The sequence below is a fragment of the Acartia tonsa genome, chromosome 5 (genome assembly GCF_053477335.1).
Source record: "Acartia tonsa isolate MP-2025a chromosome 5, ASM5347733v1, whole genome shotgun sequence".
Classification (NCBI taxonomy): domain Eukaryota; kingdom Metazoa; phylum Arthropoda; class Copepoda; order Calanoida; family Acartiidae; genus Acartia; species Acartia tonsa.
Genome location: NC_137264.1, coordinates 50,676,830 through 50,698,218, shown reverse-complemented (window position 1 = coordinate 50,698,218; position 21,389 = coordinate 50,676,830). Strand labels below are relative to the sequence as shown.

Below are 21,389 nucleotides of genomic sequence, written 5' to 3'. Positions count from 1 at the left end.
TTATTATTTATGTGTATTTTTAGTACTAGATTTAAATTTTCACAATACAGTAGCACATCTTCTCCCTGGGTGAGCAGAGAATTTGCGTGGGTTGGGTTATGCTCAGCTCCCCTTGTATTCTTTAACACAAATTGCATTCCATTGAAACTTTGAGAGCTTTTCATTTGATTAGAACCAAACCAAATCTTTTGATTTGAAAGGATTTGTTCATATTGAATTTGAATAAATAATATACATATTCTAATTATATTTAATAATTAAGAAAATATAAGAAATTCTTGTAATTAGATCCCTGGAATTATTTTCTCCTTTTTAATTTATATTATAACTGCAAATTGTTCATATATCAAAAGTGTCCTGGCTTTTCTTTGTGTAGATTCTTCCTTGAAAGTTCATCATTGATTGGAATTTTATCCTTTCAATCCAAGTTTATCTAACACTAAGCTCTATGTGATTCCTTTAAAATTGAAAATAATTGCAACACAGGTTACTGCATGTAAAAATAAATTTAAACTTTAGGTTAAATCCTTTCCTAAATTAAATTAGTTTTGTTATAAATGCAGATTGTATTTTTCTACACTTACATGCTAGAGTTAGAAATAATATTTACTCTAATATTAATTTTGTACATAATAGACAATATTTTTTCTAACCTGGCTCCAAGTTTGATTTATTAATGCAGGATAATAAACAGTTTTAAAACATACATTTTTTTTAGAACAAGAAAATAAAAAGTCTTAGGATTAATCAATTTCTTGTTGGCTCTTTAGGGCCAATTTAAAGGAATTTATGTCTCATCATTTTCTTATCAGCAGAAAACTTTCTATTATACATTACAAGAAATATATATGAAATACTTTTATTTGTAAAAAATGTAAGCTTAGGATTGTTATGAGCCAGGAATCTGCCTGTCTATCTTCCTGTTCCCTATTGGGTTGATAGTTTGTTGCATGCTGAAGGAACGCCAATGTGTTAAATGTAACCGCCTTACCTCATGATTAACCCTCCTGCTGTACAATGTACCTAGAGATACCTGTTCTTATGATAACCAGTGCAACTTTATATATCCAGGTGAATTCATTTTTGTCTTTGTCAACAATATAGCCAATGGTAATGTATGATGAATCTCAAAAAGGATATTGTGAGGGTTTTGACTAATATAAAATACCAAGTTTAGTATTTTTTAAACAGATTTTACTAACTAATTATAATAATGTGCATAATTAATACAAACAAATATTTTTGTACTCCACTCCAGATTTTTTTCTGAAGTTAATATCTGGTAAAATATTATCCATTAATATTATATACATGTAAAACATCAAGTTAAGTTAAATTATATTTGAGACTTACTAGATTATCATTTGCTATTTGTAATACATTAGGAACTTTTGGAGCACCTCTTTATTGGAAGAAGAGTGTACTCTTATTTTCTTTATGAATTTATCGTGCATTTTTTCTCTAAATAAACTCTGATTTTGCCAAAAGCAATGAAAAACATTGGAAATTCCAAAAGATTATTTTACAATTTAAAAGGCAATATTGTATAATCTAAAAAATGCATGATAATCACAAAAGAATTTCCCAACAAACATTTATGTAGTAAACTTTATAAATTTAATAAGCATGTTTTAATTGTTATTAATTTCTTTAATTATCTGCATCTCGATGTAGTTAGTATTATAGTTTATTGTATGATATTACTACTAATGCTAGTTTTAGATTTAATTTTGAAATTTCATTATTAGTTACTTCATGACAGTTTTTGTTTAAAAACTTTTTCAACGTGCATTGAATTTTGCTCCCTGCATTTATCCAACTTTTTTATTAATTTCATTTTGCCAATTTTGGTAGAATTTATGACATTAGTTGTTTAAAAGTTGTTGATGTGTAACATAGGTATGTTTTGTTGTTAATTAAACTTATTGAAAAAGTGAACATAATTATTTCAAATTTATTAAATTAAACCCGTGCAGCTGCCCTCGTTCAGGGCTTTCTAGCTGCAGTTGCTAATCGTTAAAAAAGGATTGATTGAAAATTAAATAAAAAGGGATGCTTAGGATTCTAAAAATGCTATTAAATGGCGACAATTAGCTGCTTGTTGTCTCTGTGGCAGCTAATTATCAAAGTTTGTAGGCTCTGGGTTGTAGAATTTCTGGCGACTATGATTCTAAACTCAACTTATTGCTGCAGAGGTGCCTGAGATTGCGGCAAATTGCTGCCCGCAAACTACGGAATTTTACCTGGTTTCCAGAAATGATTTAAGCATGTTACAAATAATAAGAAAAAATACGAAAATGCATATCCGATGTATGTTAAAAAGGAAAACTATGATAGCCTCGATGGTAATAAAATTGTATACCAAGTAAAAAAACATGTTTTTTTTCTGAAGTTTAGAAAATAAAACCCTATAAAATCGAATCTAATTCTAATTCTAAAAGCTAAAAAGGAAATGATAAAATTGTAGATTTACTTTAGTTTTATGATTTTATGATTCATGTTTTTTTCTAGGACACACTGCACCTACTGTGGTGGTGATATAGAGGACAATTACCCTCCTTTAGGTAAGAACTTCCACAGTAAAGTACCTGGATGTTTGTGTGTTTGTTTCCTGTATATTTTGGACAACTTGAATAAAGCCGTGTGACATCATAAAACTGAGGAATAAGAGGAGAAGTGGAAAGGAAACCCCTTAAAATGAGATGGATCTATTGACTTCACACGGCTATTTTTTTTCAGGCACTTTTTAAAGAGCTTCAAATTAAATAACATTTTGTTGATAGGTTAATGAATTGTACTACAATTATCAGGGAAGATTTATAGTCCAGATTTAAGGTTCAAGTAATATTGCCACATCTTGAACTTTTAAAAACACCCTATATATCTCAGGAGCAGTGATTAAAAAGCCAGCTTTCACTTCCCACCACCAGTGTGTTGGTTAATTTCAAATTTTAGACAAGAATATGTTAAATGAATGTGTCCCTTTACGCCTAACCCAATTATTATTCCCAATACAGTTTGATAAATTCCATTTCCAACTCAAATATATTTGGTTGACTTTATTCTGAGTTTAAGATTGTCAGATATAGTTTTATACATTTCAGATAATCGGTGATATCCCACAAAGTGCAAAGTAAAGCACAATCCTACCCCTCTAACTTATTTGAATACATATAAAAATGGGCAAAGATCTCTCGAAATAAACATAATGATGTTAGTTTAGGTTAGATTAAGGGTATCCTCGTAGGTCTGAGGCTCTGCAGAGAAAGGCCTGTTAAATTTAGATACCCTACATGAAGAAAATCCTCCAAATTACGTTCCTAAAAAACTAATTTGTTGAAAGCTTTATATAGCTTAAAAGTGCTCCGGATATTTTTAAGGGAAAGAACCAGATATTATTCCAAACTTTTATATAGTGTGTGTCTTCTGTTTCCAATTTTCAAGGAATCCTGGCATAGAACAATGGATAATACATTATTTTGTATTCTAATGTTATTATACTAGCGGCTTTGCCCCTAGCCCCTAGGGGCTTTGACCCAAGAGGTGAAAAAAAAAAATTTGGGCGAAATTCGTAAAAGGACCAAGGAAATCTTCAGCAAAAAAAAATGGGGGGGGGGATAGTCCCACCCCCCAAGAAAATAGCCTAAAACCACCACAGGACCAGTAGGTATATTCCCTGAAGAATATAATCCAATCGGTTCAGTGGTTACCGAGATCTTAAGGGACGGACAGACGGACAGACAGACAGACAGACGGACAGACAGACAGACAGACAGACAGACGGACAGACATCTTTCTACTTTGTATTATAGATATGATAATATTAAAATGTGTCTAGTGAAGATTAGGCATAAAGGCTGGATAATGATATTATTAGCTTATCGTATTAGCTTATACGGCTATATCTACTTTATTTGGCTTTCTAAATAACTTTCTTTTTGAAAATACTATCTATAATACAAAGTAGCTTGATGTCTGTCTGTCCGTCCGTCCGTCTGTCCGTCTGAAGCTTAAGATGTCGGTAACAACTGAACCGATCGGATTCTACTTTTCAGGGAATATACCTACTGGTCCTGTGGTGGTTTTAGGTTATTTTCTTGGTGGGTAGGACACCCCCAACCCCCCCTAAAAACAATAAAATCCCCCCCATTTTTTTTTGTAGGAGATATCCTTGGTCCTTTTTTTTGTAGAAGATTTCCTTGGTCCTTCTTATTTTTTTTATGAATTTCATTTTCACCTTAACTTTTTTTTATCATCTCTTTGGGAAAAAGCTCCTAGAGGCTAGGGGCAAAGCCGCTAGTCTTTAAAAAATAAAGGACTGATGTTTCATCTTGATCAAATAATTGTTACCTAATTCATACTGGCAAACAAATAGACATAAATCAGAATCATGACACCATGGAATCTGTCCCGATTTTGTATAACTTTTGCGGAACATGTTCCAGTTACGTCATATTTTTCTTTCCCGAAAAAGGGAAGGGGGGAAGAAAATCTCTTCAAAAGAGATGGGGAAAACCCCCTTTTCTCCCATCTCTTTTTTCTTCCCCCCTTCCCTTTTTTTTCTTTCCCCATTCCCTTTTTCGGGAAAGAAAAATATGACGTAACTGGAATCATGTTCCGCAAAAGTTATACAAAATCGGGACAGATTCCATGGTGTCCAGAATCATACACTGTTAAAAATAATTTTTTTATTTAGTATCAAATGATACTCTGGAGAGTATTGGACCCGACAGTACGCTACAGCTATATAATTAATATATAACACTATGTAATACTATATAACACAATAATTGTTACGATATAGAATAACAACATTTTTTAGTATCGATTGATACGCTCTAGGGTAATAAAGAATACGCTGTAGAAAAGTATATTAAAATAGTAATATTTTATACGTTGTAGGGTATCGGAAAATACGCTAATGAAATGTATATAAATTTAGTACTACTTTATACGCTCTAAGGCACTGGAGAATACGCTACACAGAAATGTTTATAAATTTAGTACTATTTTATACGCTCTAGGACACTGGAGAATACGGTACAGAAATGTGTATTATTATATAGTATAATTTCCTATGTTCTAGCATAAAAATCAATACGTTGCAGAATAGTTTATTAGTAGCGAAGCTACTCTATAATTCACAATGTCGGTCCGTCCGTCTGTCCGTCCGTCCGTCCGTCCCCGTCTGTCCGTCCCCGTCTGTCCGTCCGTCCGTCTGTCCGTCCGTCCGTCCGTAATTAATGAATTGGGGGAAATGTGATTTTCTCGGCTCCTACAAAAGATAGAAAGCTGAAATTTTTTGACAACATTCCCATCATTAAGGAGCACAATTATAAAACATCAATGGCGGTCGGACTGCTTTTTAGCAGGTTTTAAGCTATTTTTTATATTTTCCAAATTTTCCCCATAACTTTGGTGTTTATGGTACGATTTTCAAAATTTTTTCAGTTAAAGATATCAAAATTAAATTTCCCGTCATTTGAAGAAAACAACAAAGACGGTCAGACTGCCTTTTTGCAGGTTTTTGGCTATTTTTATATTTTTCACATTTTTTTTCCCATATCTTTGGTGTTTATGGTCCGATTTTCGAAATTTTTTCAGTTAAAGATATCAAAATTAAATTACCTGTCGTTTGAAGAAGACAACAATGATAGTCAGACTGCCCGTTTGCAGGTTTTTGGCTATTTTTACATGTTTGACGTATTTCCCCATATCTTTGGTGTTTATTAAAACTTTTTCCTGTTTTTTTCTCCAATAAATCTATTCTTGATTTTAATAAATACACTTTAAATCTACTTCTACTTATTCCCATCCACAATTTTTGTGCTTCGCTGCTTATGGATGTTGTCATCCTTGTTATTTTAGTAATAATTCCTACCTTCTAGTTTATAAATTATGGTTGGTCTGTCCGTACGTCCGTCCGTCCTTACGGATAGCTTTTTAGGCATGTTAGAATTGACCTATCAATTTTAAACTTTGCTTGATGACTCCTATAGTATTTAGGTACCATTTTTTTGTAATCATTACCGGAATGTCCGTACGTCCATTTAAATATGTTGATTTCTTTCCTTTTATAGCAACAAATTTTTATATGATCTAATTATCCAATCGGTCTGATTTTTAAAAGCGAAGCTTTTCTATAATTAGGGTCGGTCCGTCCGTACGTCCGTCCGTAACGGATAGCTTTTTTCGTTTATTTAGACATATTAGAATTGTCCTATCGATTTTAAATTTTGCGTGGTGATTCCTTTAGTAGTTAGGAAAGATTTAGAAAGCCTAGCAACTTTATAATCATTACCATAATGACCGTACGTCCATTTTAAACATGTTGATTTCTTTACTTTTATAGCAACAAATTTTTATGTGATCTAATTATCCAATCGGTCTGATTTTTGGTATACTGATTCCTGGAGCAACAAAGTATAATAAAAGCGAAGCCATTTTTTTTTCAGGTGGTTCCCCTCAAAATTCCAAGTGTTTCACGTTAAAATACATGCAGGATATCCCTGTAGGGTAAGGGTTCCCCGCAGGGGTCAATAATAAATAAAGAAAACTACATCCATGCTTAATTAAATTTTTAAAATAAGATGGGAGGTAGGGGTTTTACGGGTGCTCACTTGGTACTTTGACGAAAAGCACTTTTATTGATATTGTTTACCTGCTTACTGTTCTTGAATGAAAATGCCAATTGTTCCTGTGTAACCTAAAAAGAAAAAAACACAAAGAATCTTTAGGCAAAAAAAATTGGACAAAAAATAAAATTAATTAAAACAGTTTAATTTAACGAGATATGGAGAGAGAGAAAAATGGCCGCAGGATTACATATGTTCCTACATGTTTAAGGTTTACTAACATTTGCCCTACACCTCACCCCCCTCCCCCTATTGAGATAATAAAATACTTATCTGAGGTCTAAAGCTCCAGCCAAATTGCTGCCATATTATCATTCTTGAAACCTTAAAAATATTTATAATAGTTATTTCTCGCATCGTATTATAAATGGCTTTACGCGGATATAAAATGTAAAATGACTTTGGCACCTCGGGGCTAAAAAAACTGGTTTTAATCTTATGATCGTACATTTTTATATTCGTAGAAAACTGGATGTCATACGATGCTAGACATAGTTTTTTCGTATGGATGAGAACCGGTTCTAATCCACAGGATTAGAATCGGTTTTGAATCTATACGAGAATAGTTATAAACTGGATATAATACGATACGAGAAAAAACTATTCTTTTTTAACTTTTTGTTGGATTTAGGGATAATAGACCTACCAAGGATTACTCATGCAAAATTTTAGATCAAAATTCGAATTCTAAGTGCCATTTATACATTGATTACGAGATGGTTGCATTGAAACCCCCCCCCCCCCCTTTTTTAAAAGCCTTTTAAAATATTGCTAGAATCCGGAATCCGCAAGGATGCTCCATTTTATGGACGAATTCTTGTAAGACTTAGAATCCGGTCCAAAAATTTGACAGACTGCCATCTCTTATTAAAAAAAAAATTCCTAAATTGAAGCAAAATTAACTGAATTATGAGTTTCTGTTTTATATTGGAATTCTCGAAACATTGTGATCGTATTATAGACAGCTGTCCGCTGATATTTAAATAAAAAACTATAATATTAAAACCAGTTTTGTTAGCCACGAAAAGGCCTAATTTCTTTAGATAAAAAAAAAACTTGTATTGATATTATTATTTTTATTATAATATTCATAGACAATTGTCTGTAATACGATGATTTAATGATTTGGCTGTGAACCGGTTCTAATCCAGTAGATATAAATTGGCTTCGAAGCCATACTAGAGTAAGTATACCTGTATACTAACTGCTTAAATTCAGTAGAGTCTTGCTTGTTTCGCCCACTACTTTGATGGGCAACCCAGGAACGTTCTAAATAATATTTATTATTTCTTAAGCAACATATTATGTACAGCTTTCCGAGGATATAAAATGTACAATTATAAAATGAAAAACCAATTTTTTTTGTCTCGAGACGCCGAAGACACTGGCTAAAAAATAGTGTTATCAATAGAAAGAACCACTGACACTCACACATCATTCGAATCCAAACTAGAATATGTACCTAATTAAAACTTACACGAGTAAGCGAGAAATGGGATTTTTCTTAATATTTAATATTGCTAGGTGAAAACTTAAACTACATGGAGAAGAATTTGCGAGAAGCGCCTAATATTAAAATACCTAAATAAAACTTTTCTTCTACTACAATATTTTCTTACTTTTGCACTTTCTAATTTTTTTAAAGTTGAAAATGTATGAATATTGAAAAAATTATAAGCGATCAATGAAAATCTAATGAGAAAAGGGGGGGGGGGGGGTAAAATGTGGTGACTCGTGCTACGACATACCAGCAATTTTATTTTGGATACTACTCCCTTAGTTTTAGAGATAATTGGGTAAAATCTTTTGGGCTGGGTCACTAATAACCCCAAGTTTTGGTATCTTTCAAAAACAAGGCAGCGGGACCGCCGCTCCTGCCGTTCCCCGCCATTTTCCGCCGCTGCCAAAATTTTTTTTAATTGCATTTCTCGCCGAATTAGGCAATTAGGAATCATTTTAGGTAGGTCAGTAAAACATATTTGGATAAAAAATGGCGGCGGTACCGCAGCTCCTGCCGTCCATCCCCGTTTTCTGCCGCCAAATTTTTTTATTGCTTTTTTCATAAGGCAATTTGGAATCATTTAAGACCATGTTATTTTTTTTTTCCCCTGATAAATTTTTTCAAATTCTCGTTTATCCAGGTATATCTTAAATTCAGTGCTTCTCCTGTGCTTTTAAAGATATTGAAAAAAAACTTTTGAGGTAGGTCAGTAAAAAATATTTTTCAAATTCTCGTTTATCCAGATATATCCAGTTTTCCGCCGCCGTCAAATAACAATTTTTTATTGCGTTTCTCGCCGAATTAGGCAATTTGGAATCATTTGAGAACATGTTATTTTTTTCAACAATTTTTCCCCTTACAAGTCATCCTGCGGCGGCGGAAAACGCCGCCATTTTTTATTTAAATATTTTTTACTGACCTACCGTAAAAGATTTTGTTTCAATATCTTTAAAAGCACAGGAGAAGCACTGAATTTAAGAAATGCAAAAAAAAATTTTGGCGGCGGCGGCGGAAAATGACGGCGGGAGCGGCGGTACCGCTGCCATTTTTTATTTAAATATTTTTTACTGACCTACCTAAAAAAATTTTGTTTAAATATCTTTAAAAGCTTAGGAGAGGCACTGAATGTAAGATATACCTTGATAAACGAAAATTTGAAAAAATGACTAAGTTCCCTCTGCAGGATTGGTTATAAGGGGAAAAATTTTTGAAAAAAATAACATGATCTCTAATGATTCCAAATTGCCTAATTCGCAGGAAATCCAATAAAAAATATTTTTTGGCGGCGACGGAAAATTGCGGTCCCGCCACCGTTTTTTTTCGAAAGATACCAAAACTTGGAGTAATTATCTCTAAAACTAAGGGAGTAGCATCCAAAATAAAATTGCTGGTATGTCGTGGCACGAGTCAACACATTTAACCCCACCCCCCCCCCCACAGTTATGGAGTCTCGACCATAAAGATTTTTTATCCAATCTTAACAAGAGAGGTATTTTTGGAAAGAGGAATATACATAGAAAACGCCTATGTAAATTAGAAAATCCGCAGAAATCATATTTGCAAGTTATTTGGAAAAATTTGCAATAATAACTTAATTTCATGCTTTAAATGACCAATTTAGAAAAAAATCTTTTAACGAAAGTTGTTTATCTATAAGTTTAGAACATACTTAAGACAATAAAATAATATTTATCATCCTAAATCAATGTGAAAATCAGATGCAAAATCCTTTTTAGAGTAAATATAGTGCAAAAAGTAACCAAGACATTTGTCCAAAGCAGGGTGCCGGAGCCGTATAATTTTGATGCGGCTACGGCTCCGGTGAGCCATATTTGGAAGTACGGCTCCGGCTCCAGCTCCGGTTCCTACCTTAAAATTAATATATCAATTTTTTTTCATTATTGAATTTGATAAAATAAAATAAATAATATAAAATATTTTGCTTTTATTTGATTAAAGCTATATAAAAGTAGAAGGATGTGTGTCTATTTGTTAAGTAACAATAGTTTTTCAGTTTATTATATGGAAATAGACCGTTGCCAAATTATAATATTACTTTAAAAAGTCATTTTTAGCTAGTCCAGAGCCGGAGCCGTTTTTAACGAAAAATACGGCTCCGGATCCGGCTCCCCCAAAAATGTTGCTGCTCCCGGCTCTGGCTCCAGAACACTGGTCCAAAGTATGAAAATCTAAAGAAAATAGTTCTTTTTGATTTTGATATACATATCAGATAAATGTATATAAAATTAGTGATCAAAAACTATAAAACAAGTTATTACATTTTTTAATCCTATCGTTGATTAAAGTGCACTTTTAGGTTTACTCATTACCAAAGTAGCACATAAAAACTCTTGATATTTAACAAAATAAATTCAAATAAACAATTAGGCGTTTTTTATAATGCAGTAGACCATTTTGTAGTTATATTTTTGGCATTTATTTTGATTAATTACTCCATAAAAAGAGTTTTTCTGCACTACTTTGGTAATTCTTAAACCTAAAAGTGCAATTTAATCGATGACAGTGATTAAAAAAATTATAACATGTTTTATAGTTTTTATCACTAATTTTATATACATTTAGGTGATATGTATATAAAAAGCAAAAAGAACTATTTTCTTCAGATTTTCATACTTGGTTACTTTTTGCACTATATTGACTCTAAAATAGATTCTATATTTGATTTTAACATTTAAGATGATATATTTTATGCCAATTATTGTGTTTACATCAAGAAAGAACATATTTTTTGTTCGTATACCTTTTTTTATCATAAAATGTAAGAAACTGCTTTTTTCAGGTATAAGGTGAAAATAGGAACACTAAAGAAAGTTTTTTTTAGCCTTAAGTATGTTCTAAACTTATAGATAAACAAATTTAATAAAGAGATTTTTTTCTAAATCTGTCATTAGTGAAGAACCGTTTTTTATCTCCCGGTTATAGAAAACCAAAAAAAAACTGGTTCCTAGTTTCTTAATTTCATCATTCGACATTATGAATCCCTCTCCCCTCTATTACCCTAGTTTTCATTTCCCCCTGGAGCAGGCAGTTTTGCTTACTTCCGTTTGCTGGTATAGCTCTACAAAATTGGAAAATCAAGAAAAACGAGGTGATTTTAAAATACCCCTTCTAACTTTTTTGTTTCTGTAGTAAAGTTGCTGAATTTTTTTGGGAAAGGAGGATGTGGAAAATAATGCTTTGGGCAGGGGGGGGGGTACTCGAGAACCCTTAGAGCTAGAGGGAGCTAATTTTGGATTTAAGCTTCTATAGGACCAAAGTTAATTTTAAAATTATCGTCGACACCCCACCCCCCCCCCCCATTTTTTTTTTTTTTGGGGGGGGGGGGCGGGTGGATTATACTATATGGTGTTTCTCAGAAACAACTTGAGATAAATGGAGTAAACCTTAGGATAAATTTTTTGTAGGCCTATATTTGATTATAGAATTATCATTGACCACCCATCCACCCACAAACCCCTAATTTAGGGGGGGTAGAGGGCAGGTGAATTATACTATAGGAGGTTTCTAAGTAACGACTTGAGATAAATAGAGCAAACCTTAGGATAATACTTTGGTAGGCCTATATTAGCTTTTAGAACTATTGTTGACCATCCACTGACCCCCAAACCCCTAATTTAGGGGGGGGGGGTTGGATTTTACTATAGGGTGTTTCTCAGAAATAACTTGAGATAAAAGATGCAAACCTTAGGATAAAACTTAAGTAGGCCTATATTTGCTTTTAGAACTATCATTGACCACCCACCCACCCCCAAACCCCTAATTCAAGGGGGGGGGGGGGGCAGGTGGATTATACTATTGGGTGTTTCTCAGTAACCACTTGAGATAAATGGACCAAACCTTGGGATAAAACTTTAGTTGGCATATAGTTGCTCTTAGAAATATTGTTGACCCACCCCCAAACCCTTAATTAAGAGGAGAAGGGGGGGTAGGTAAATTATACTATTGGGTGTTTCTCAGTAACCACTTGAGATAAATGGAGAAATCCTTAGGATAAAACTTTTGTATGCCTAAAGTTGCTTTTAGAAATATTGTTGACCACCCACCCAACCCCAAACCCTCTAAAATGAGGGGGGGGGGCAGGTTGATTTTACTATAGGGTGTTTCTCAGTAACTACTTGAGATAAATGGAGCAAACCTTAAGATAACACTTTTGTAGGCTTATAGTTGCTTTCAGAACTATCATTGACTACCTACCCACCCCCAATCCCCCTTAACTGAGGGGGGGCTGTGAGGCTGGTATTTAATACTTTTATAAATATTGCTCACCCCCCACTCACACCCACCCCCAAACCCTCTTATGGCAAAGGAAGGAGGTGGGAGGCTGGTGTATAACTTAGAAACCACTTGAGAACCATGGAGCAAACCTTGGATTTAATATTAGTAGGCCTAATACTATTTTATACTAGTGTGTACTACTCATATACCACATCTGATACATGGATCAAACCTTAGTAATAAACTTTTGTAGGCCTAAAGTAGCTTTTGAAATATCATTGACCCTCCACCCAACCTCAAAACCCCTTAATCTGAAGGAGAAAGGGTTGGTGGTTAAAAACTATTCAAACTTTTGTTTTAAAAAAAACACTAGAGATAGAACCCAAAAATTTTAAAATGTAGATTTTTCCATGATATTAGATGTATATTCTACGGTACTATGTCAAACCCTAGATACGTCAAACAGTAGATGCGACAAACGCTAGACAGACAAACAGTAGACAGACAAACCCTAGACACGACATACGCTAGATACGACAAACACTAGAATGCAACAAACGCTAGAATATGAAAAACCCTCGATTTTTTCTAAAGGCGACAAACAATAGATACGACAAAGGCTAGAATTAATCCTATTATGTAAAGTAATACGCTTTTTTGTCTGTAGCAATGAATCTCACTAACCGCTAAACCAAAATTGTTCTCCTTAAAGTGAAGCTTCATATGTGTCCAGGGAAGGTTTTTAACTAATTTTGTGGAGGGTATCTACCCCCCCCACAAAAAAAAAAATAATTTACCTTTTTAAAACTTAAAAGAAAATGATATAAGCATTTTTGTCTGTATCAAAGGATCTCATTATCCGCTGAACTGATATGTTTCTTCTTTAAAGTGAAGCTTCATATAGGTCCAGAAGGTTTTTAACTAATTTTGTGAAATTTAAATTATATTGCCTATTACTGAATAAAATTATAAGGTGATTATTATTTAAAGTAGTGCCTGTGGTAGGGGTTTGTAGCGAGGTGACAACACACCATTGAAATTTGAATTAGTATTGCCTGCCTTCCCCTATTTTCCCCCAAAATGACCCCAGATGAATCGCTTTACTGATTCAAAGACAAGGACAATAACATATGTAAGTAGTGCAGCAACATTAAAGCAAGATTTTTTTCTCTTGTAATAAACAAGTATTGTAAGTATGAATTTAAAAAGAAAAATTTCAATACAATTGAAATTAATTTATATTTATTAGATTTATTTGATTTAACCCATGGCCTAGGTGAAATAGATTTCTGTAAAACGTGTCAGTCAAGCAACAGATTGTCAGAATTATAGATGTACACAAATACACTTACTACTAAATAGCTGCACTGTTGAAAAAGTGTTGTAAGGGGATGTCATAGATGGCCAAATAATTAATGCTCATAAAACATTGCTCATTCTCAGCTTATATTACTCCACCCATTTATATCTCCCTTAGATGTTTAAACAAAGCAACTGTAAAAAAACTTAATACACACATGTCATTTAAAAATAATCATATTTAAATTACTAAAATTCTTTATCTCTTTTAATATAGTAGACTTAATTTAATAAACCTTTTTTGATGTATCTTAAAAACTGTTAATGTCTATAAATACAAAAAAATAAGCTGGTTTAGTTTTAACTGTATTGCAAAATCACCTTTTCATTTTTATTAGGGTTGGGCCGGATATCCGGTGTGGCCGGATATCCGGCCATTTTCAATATCCGGCCGGATACCGGATATTGAAACTATCCGGCCGGATATCCGGCAATATAATCTTTTATATTTTACAACAAAAATCTCTGTTTTTTTAAAATCTTAAATGGCTGTAATTTTCTTTTTATTGAAGCTAGAAGAAAATTTTTTTCTGAATATGTTTATCTTTATGTAAATTTTATATTAGAAATCTCAAAACATAAATTTTGGCGGTGGCAGCAGTACTTGGCAGCTGCCAGCCGCAAACCGACGGTTGGCAGGTAAACGGCAACGTGTTTTATGAAATTGTAATAAGTCATGAAGATATATAAAAAGCTAAAGTTTAAAATTTGAAATCTTCAAGTAAAAAGTTGCGGTCACAGAAACCGTTTAAAGATTTCTGGAGACCTAAAGGTTCAGAACTTGCAGGATTATACCTGGAACCTGAAATCGACTTGAACATCTATATTACATATGAGGATGTACGACTATAGGATATTTTAGTATGAAATGCTTTGTTTAAGTAAAAAAAATATTTTTACTTTTTACCTGAATGACCTTACCAGATTTGCTGGCATCCTGTGCCCGCCAGGAAGGAGGTATTAAAAATTTTCAACTCTTAGTTATGTGTCATACCCATATTTCGAAAGTCACTCAGTTGTAGCCCTCTACCTTTTATACACAGAAAATGGGATAGAAAAAAAGAGAGGGGGGGGCAGGCATTTAACGCCACCTCCCCGCCCATCCTCCAACCGTTAGGGGTTGATATTACATATTGAGGGTAGTAATAGTTAATTAGATTTATTTGCTATGGAGATTTAATAGTTACTTAATTTTTAAGTTTTAACCTTAATTTTATCCTATTATATAAAGTAGTAAGCTTTTTTTTGTCTGTAGCGAAGGATCTCGCTAACTGATGAACCGATATGTTTCTCCTTTTTAGGTCCCAGGGTGGTTTTAGTCCGTTTAATTTTTATAAAAAAGTCGTTGTAAGGTTTTAAGTTATTTTTCTGCACTTTCATGTCCTTTCTAATATCCCTAGATACTAGGGACGCAGCCGCTAGTATAATATAAAACACCAGTTTATGAAGAATTTTTTTGCGGGTATAGTCCCTTTCGTGGCAACGCCCCTTAAGGAGCGATTATTCGTATTTTCACAGAAGCTTTCCTCCTATTTCTAGCCCCTTGCAGGGGACTCTAACCTTGCGGGGCCAATTGCCTAGCCCTGCGGGGCAATCACCTAATTAAATATAACCTAAAATAACCTTTTAAAAGCAATTTCAAAAATACAACGAATCGCCCCTTAAGGTGCGTTGCTACGAATGGGACTATATCCTTTTTTGATACTTTAATATGTAGTAATTTGGCCGGTTATCCGGCCGGATATCCGGTAATTTGGCCGGATAACCGGATATCCGGCGTTGGCCGGATATCCGGTATCCGGCCAAAAAACTATCCGGCCCAACCCTAATTTTTATATCACATTTTTTGCAGGGAAGGGACAATGATAAGAAAGCGAGAGGGGACAATGGGCTGTTTAGTACACTAGTCCCTAAAGTTTTATAAGAATGTTTTCTTAATCGTTGGCTAAACAACTTTTGTTACTTTAATGGATTGTGATTGGTTGGTTTAATAATGAGTGTTCAAACGTTTCAACCACGTATTTTTTAAAACTGTTTTTTAACAGTGTTCTAAACGTTTGCAAATTACAATTCCGTTATGTAACAATTCAAAGTCTTGATATTTTTTTTTGAAAACTTTGTACATAAAGATCATTTAAACGAATTTCCTAACCTGCAAGTATTAGTATATAAACCATTCTAATTCTTGTTTCTTGGCTGTATACACGAAGGAAGCTTTAGGTGGTAGGCATTTTGAGTGTATATATGGTTGTCTGAAATGTATCCCTTTCATAGATTTTGCCAATATTTGGTTAATTCCGAAACACAGCTAGGTGAAAATAATAATTTCATTATTTGAAAAGAAAGGGAGATAGGCGAAGCTTTTCTACAATTCTGTCCGTCCATAACATTTTATAGAAGAATACTTTTGAAACAATGTTTTTTTTTAATTTATATCCTATCTTTCTTCAATTTTCTGATTAGAAATATTTTCAATTCCGCTACTACATAAGGCTTCACTGAAAATAGACGATTTCTTTTCCGCGCCTCCGTGTATTTAATTAATTGATAGGAAAATAATACGATGTCTTAATCTTTAATTTAAAGAAAAGGAGTTTGTATTTGAGGTTTAAATATTTACAGAATCGTATTAAAATAATATAAAATATTACAACAAATCTTCACTTCAAACATGAAAGAAAATTATAAAAGTAACTATATAAAAACCGAATCACTTATCCAAACTAAACAACTTAAAAATATGCAAATTAAACAAGTTACTTTTATAAGAATTTAAAATTAAACTAACTATTGAAGCTCCAAAATAAACTATTTAAGGACTAAACGAAAAGAATTAGACAGATTAAAAACATAAGCACGTCACGTTGTGAAAAATATATTGAACAATAAATTGCAGCATTCAGATCGCATAATTTTATAAATCAATCAATTAAACACACTACGGCAAGCTTCACAGAAAGGGTAGATAAAATTTTAAATTTTTTAATCAAATCTTTAATCTTCTCATTATTAATCAGCTGTTACGATTCACAAACTTTGACGGGACAATTTCTGTGTGATGAATATTCCCTTATAAATGAAGAAAAATTCTCGGACTAATTCAACAATGTTGGACAAATTTATTTTAAAACCCACATGCTGAATAAATTATAATTCCTTTACACAACAATAAAATAATATTTAATATAATATAATATATAAGTGATTGAAGATTGGCGAAAAAAATTTGTTAGAGAAATTTTAGTCGACAGTGAGGGGGGGTTTAGATAAGAGAGTGTTAATTTCCATGAGCGTAATAACAATTGCAATGGAGCGTAATGAAAATTTACTTATACCGTAATGAATTATATTCCCAAGAGCGTATTAGACAATACTATACAGACAAATACATTATTTAGTACTACCTGTTACTTCACAAAACATTACCTAATACCATATACAGCATTGAAAACTTCCTTGTTTCGTAATGACGTTTTTTTCCTACTACGTACGGATTGATACTATACATTAATGTGAAGAATATAGAGTATCATCTGATGCTAAAAAAAAAAATTATTTTTAACAGTGTACATACAAAACAAAAAAAGCATTATCTGTGTGATTTTAAAATGAATTTACGTATATTTGACTTAAACAAAGCTTTAGATAACAAATGTATACATACACACGTTCTCTCATTTGTTGTCCTTAAGATTCTTGGACTTAAATAAAATCTTGATTGGCCTGTATAAATTAGCACTGTCATAACTTTTCCACCATTAATGATAACCTCTAGAAATAGTAATCTTATTTATCATAATATAAGATGTACATCAATTTAACGTGTATAGTAAGTGCAGTCAATATTTTTTTTGGTGGAATATTAGTGCAGCTACTGTAAAAAGGTAGTTAAATAATAATTAGTTTATAAAAAAGTAATTTTATGGTAAAAGATCCATCTGAATCACATTTGAAGTTCAAAAATTTGCTTAGAGTAAAATTTTCGTTTCGAAGACAACATTATTATATTTATAACTAGCGGCTACGCCCCCCTAGAGGCCTCTAGTGGCACTTTGAATGTTTTTTTTTATTTAAAATATCTAATTACAAAAATAATTGGTTTATGTTTCGTTCAAGTCTCTTTTTCGGGAGGGGTAATTTTTTTCTAGGGGCGATTTCTCCTGAGAGGGTGGTGGTACGCTCCCCCAAAATAGTTATAAACCTTCCCGGGACTTATGAGAAGCTACCCTGTTAAGGAGAACCCGATCGGTTCAGCGGTAAGCGAGATCCTTTGGTACAAACACACATACACACAAACACACAGACATCCTGTTACTTTAGTGTAAGGATATACGCAGCATTTATAACAACTTTAAAATCATCGTTACGCGACAACCAGTGGACCGATTTTAGATTGGTCAACGGATTTGAATTTATTACGACCAGGACTATTTTTTTGCCACCTTGGACAACTAAATCTGTCAAGGAATAGCCGGCTACGGTATTTTTAAACTTTACTTCTATTTTATGCAATAATTATCATGTCTACAACTTTAAAATCATTGTTACGCAACAGCCAGTTGACCGATTTTAGATTTGTCAACGGATTTGAATTTATTACGACCAGGACTATTTTTTTGCCACCTTGGACGACTAAATCGGCCAAGGAATAGCCGGCTACGGTATTTTTAAACTTTACTTCTATTTTATGCAATTATTATCATGTCTACAACTTTAAAATAATTGTTACGCGACAACCAGTGGACGACCAGGACTATTTTTTTGCCACCTTAGACGACTAAATCGGCCGAGGAATAGCCGAATACGATATTTTTAAACTTAACATGAAGAAAATGTGGGCCGTTTATTTTAATCGGCCAAATCCGGCCGAAGTCGGCCGATTTCCGGCCGGCCGATAACGAAAACAGCTTGCTAATACTGTTCCAATTTGGTTACACTTTTAAGGGAAGGTTTATAAATGTCTTAGGGTTGGTTTTAGGCTTTGTTCCTGACCTTCATCAGACTCCCCAATAGGATAAGGATCAAACAACTAATATTCTAATATTATAGCTTCTAAAATCCTTATTTCTGAACCGATTTAAAAAAAATAAAGGTCTAGCAGCACAGTTATGGGACCTGGAAAACGATTAAAGCAATCTTTATGTGCGTGGATTAAATCATAACAAAGATATTAAAAACCGCATGAAGATTTAGGGTTGGCAGAGTTATAAAATTTCAAAAAAAATTCAGATCAAGGATATAAACTTTTCAGATAATTGGCAATTGAAATCCTTATTTGTATCATAAAAGGTAATAGCTGCACTATCATTCCAAATGTTATAGCCATTTTAGAGAATATTGACTGCACTTAAGTCTTATCACTTAAAATTCCTGGAATATACGTAAAATAAAACGCCCTTACAAGTCCTACGGTCAATTGATGAAGGAAGAAAGTGGGTGGAGGTCAACACTCTACTTTTTTTTTTAAAGAAAACGTTTTAAAATAAATTTGGAAGTTTCTTTTTTCAATGATTTTCATGGAGTTTCTCTCCTGAATCACTGTAAATTAAGTATATTATGACTTAAATTGTTTTTTTTAGGTGTTGTCCTAGCCGTGATTCTGTTTCCCTTCGGCATAATAGCCTGTTGTATGCTGAAAGAAAAACAATGTGTCAAGTGTAACAGAACCTCCGTGTAAACTATAAACTATTACTACTATAACAATGTATTATTATACATATACATGCCATGAAGTGTAAGAAAATTGATATAATAAAGTGAAAACTTTTTCTGCCGCGCAAATTAAAAGTTGTTTACAAATACAAATATAATACTACTACTACCCAGAAAAAGAATGAAGATACTTCTTAACCTACTACTACTATAACTCTCTCTGCTCTCCCTACTACTGATTATAATATAGTTGATGATGACCTCTTCTCTCTACTCTGTTGAGTCAAGACATAAACCTGGTAGAAGCTGCTGCTATGAAATAAAAAATATTCTGCTTTCATCCATTCAAGTTCCAATGCGGCGGGGGCCATCTGGTTTTTATTTGTGTTAGGTAATTTTAAAAATAAATTAGATCTCAAAATTTTTTTCTCAACAGCCTTACTATTTTACTGAAAATTATTTTTTTTATATGGAGGAAGTTTAAAAACAACTAACTAATAACAAAAGTATAATCTTTTTAGTGATTTCAAAATAAAAATATCTGCTAAAGAGCAATGTCAAAGTTGTAAGCCTTTCTGAAATCTTCTTAAAATGCTTGTAATTTGTGGTAATAATATTTTTTTGTTAAAAAGTACAATTAAGTGTATAGGTGGCACAGGAATAACAATTTAAGAAAATATATATTTTCTTTAAAAGTAAATTGGACAAATTTTCTGAACTTGAAATGTAATTTAAATAAGATGTTTACTTTTAAGCTAAGAGCCATTTGATATAGGGACTGACGGACATTCCTATTAATATAGTAGCTGCATTACTAAAAACTGATTAATTTGCTCAAGTCATATAAATTTTATTGTTACTGAAGAAAATTTTATATATAAAAAAGGCCAGGCTTACTTGTGTAGTCTTCAAAATTTTAATGAAAATCTTGTTTTTTTCTTTATTGTTTGGTGTTTAGACAATCTTATTTCATTTATTCATCAAAAATTATTAATTAAGGCAAAGTAAATAATAATTGAAATGTAGTTATTAATAAAAAAAATATAAATCTTTATGTAAATGTTTTAAAAGAGTGATAAAAAGTAAAAAGTGGTTATTCTCAAATTTAAAAATAAAAATAATAAATATGATAAGTTTTTGCAATTTTTCCAAAATTCTAAAATTATCTTACTTATTGACTGATATAAATCAAAAGCCTTACTTACATCAAAACTTCCAATCTTTTTCAAAAGAAATCTATAAAGAATTGTGTTACATTGATAAAGTTAAAAAAAAGCCCTCGACTAAAAAATTACTTCTAGCTTACAAATTCTAGGCAGATTTACGCCCAAATAATGTGTTCCAAAGTTAAGATTGTACAAAACCTAACCAAACCTTTTGAAGTTTAGTTATTATTTTGAAATATTTTTATTTAAAAGAATTGAAACAAGACAAATATGAGGTCTAGATGTTAGATTTTGTACAAACTTGAAAGTTTATCTACTTAAAATCTGAACCAACATTCTTTAAACATGTAGAATGGAATTTTGTGTGTATTCAATGATTTACCAGAGCCAGTTACAAGTTACAGTTTATTTTAATTAACAAATGGTATGTTAGTGCAGAAAAAGTTATTTATACAGGGTGAGTCAGAAAAAAGGCATTTTTGGACACCATACACCTATCATAGAGGCCGCATTTTTAGAGATAATGAAAAACACCTTTTTCAAGTTTAATGTGCTTTTGTACAGAGAACTAGGACATATAATTATTTTTTCTGTATTCCTTCTGGTTGTGTCTGAAAATCGGAAAACTCAGTTTTATTTGACTCAAACTGTATGATTAAGCTATGGATGTTTTTACTTTTTTTTCTCAAGGTTAAGGTTGATGTACAGCCTTAGGATGTGAAGCATTTTTTTTGTATGAGCTTCACATTATAATATAGAAATTATTTTATAAGATTTTAGACCCAAATTCTTCATAGAAGCTTAATCGTTATTACCTAACCTTAACTGAGTATGGCAGGT

The 21,389-nt window shown here is 32.5% G+C and overlaps 1 protein-coding gene and 1 long non-coding RNA gene across 3 annotated transcripts in view; one reads left to right on the top strand and one right to left on the bottom strand.

Moving 5' to 3' along the window:
• LOC145319759 (uncharacterized) overlaps positions 1-20,470 on the top strand; it is a 65,533-nt gene extending 45,063 nt beyond the window's left edge. The window contains exons 5-7 of one of the 2 annotated variants that reach the window (XR_013880015.1): positions 901-1,071; positions 2,512-2,564; positions 19,311-19,474. Coding sequence is in view for 1 of the 2 variants with exons in the window: in XM_080162093.1 (XP_080018219.1) it covers positions 2,512-2,564; positions 19,311-19,408 (151 nt within the window). In the remaining variant the exon portion in view is untranslated. Of the gene's footprint in view, positions 1-900; positions 1,072-2,511; positions 2,565-19,310 lie in introns of both variants that reach the window. The other variant, XM_080162093.1, reaches the window with a different exon arrangement.
• LOC145319758 (uncharacterized) lies at positions 6,908-15,985 on the bottom strand. Its single transcript, XR_013880014.1, has 3 exons — positions 15,884-15,985; positions 7,829-7,904; positions 6,908-6,959 (listed from the first exon to the last, which is right to left on the bottom strand). It is a non-coding gene; the product is annotated as an uncharacterized LOC145319758 (long non-coding RNA).
• Positions 20,471-21,389: the final 919 nt, after the last annotated feature.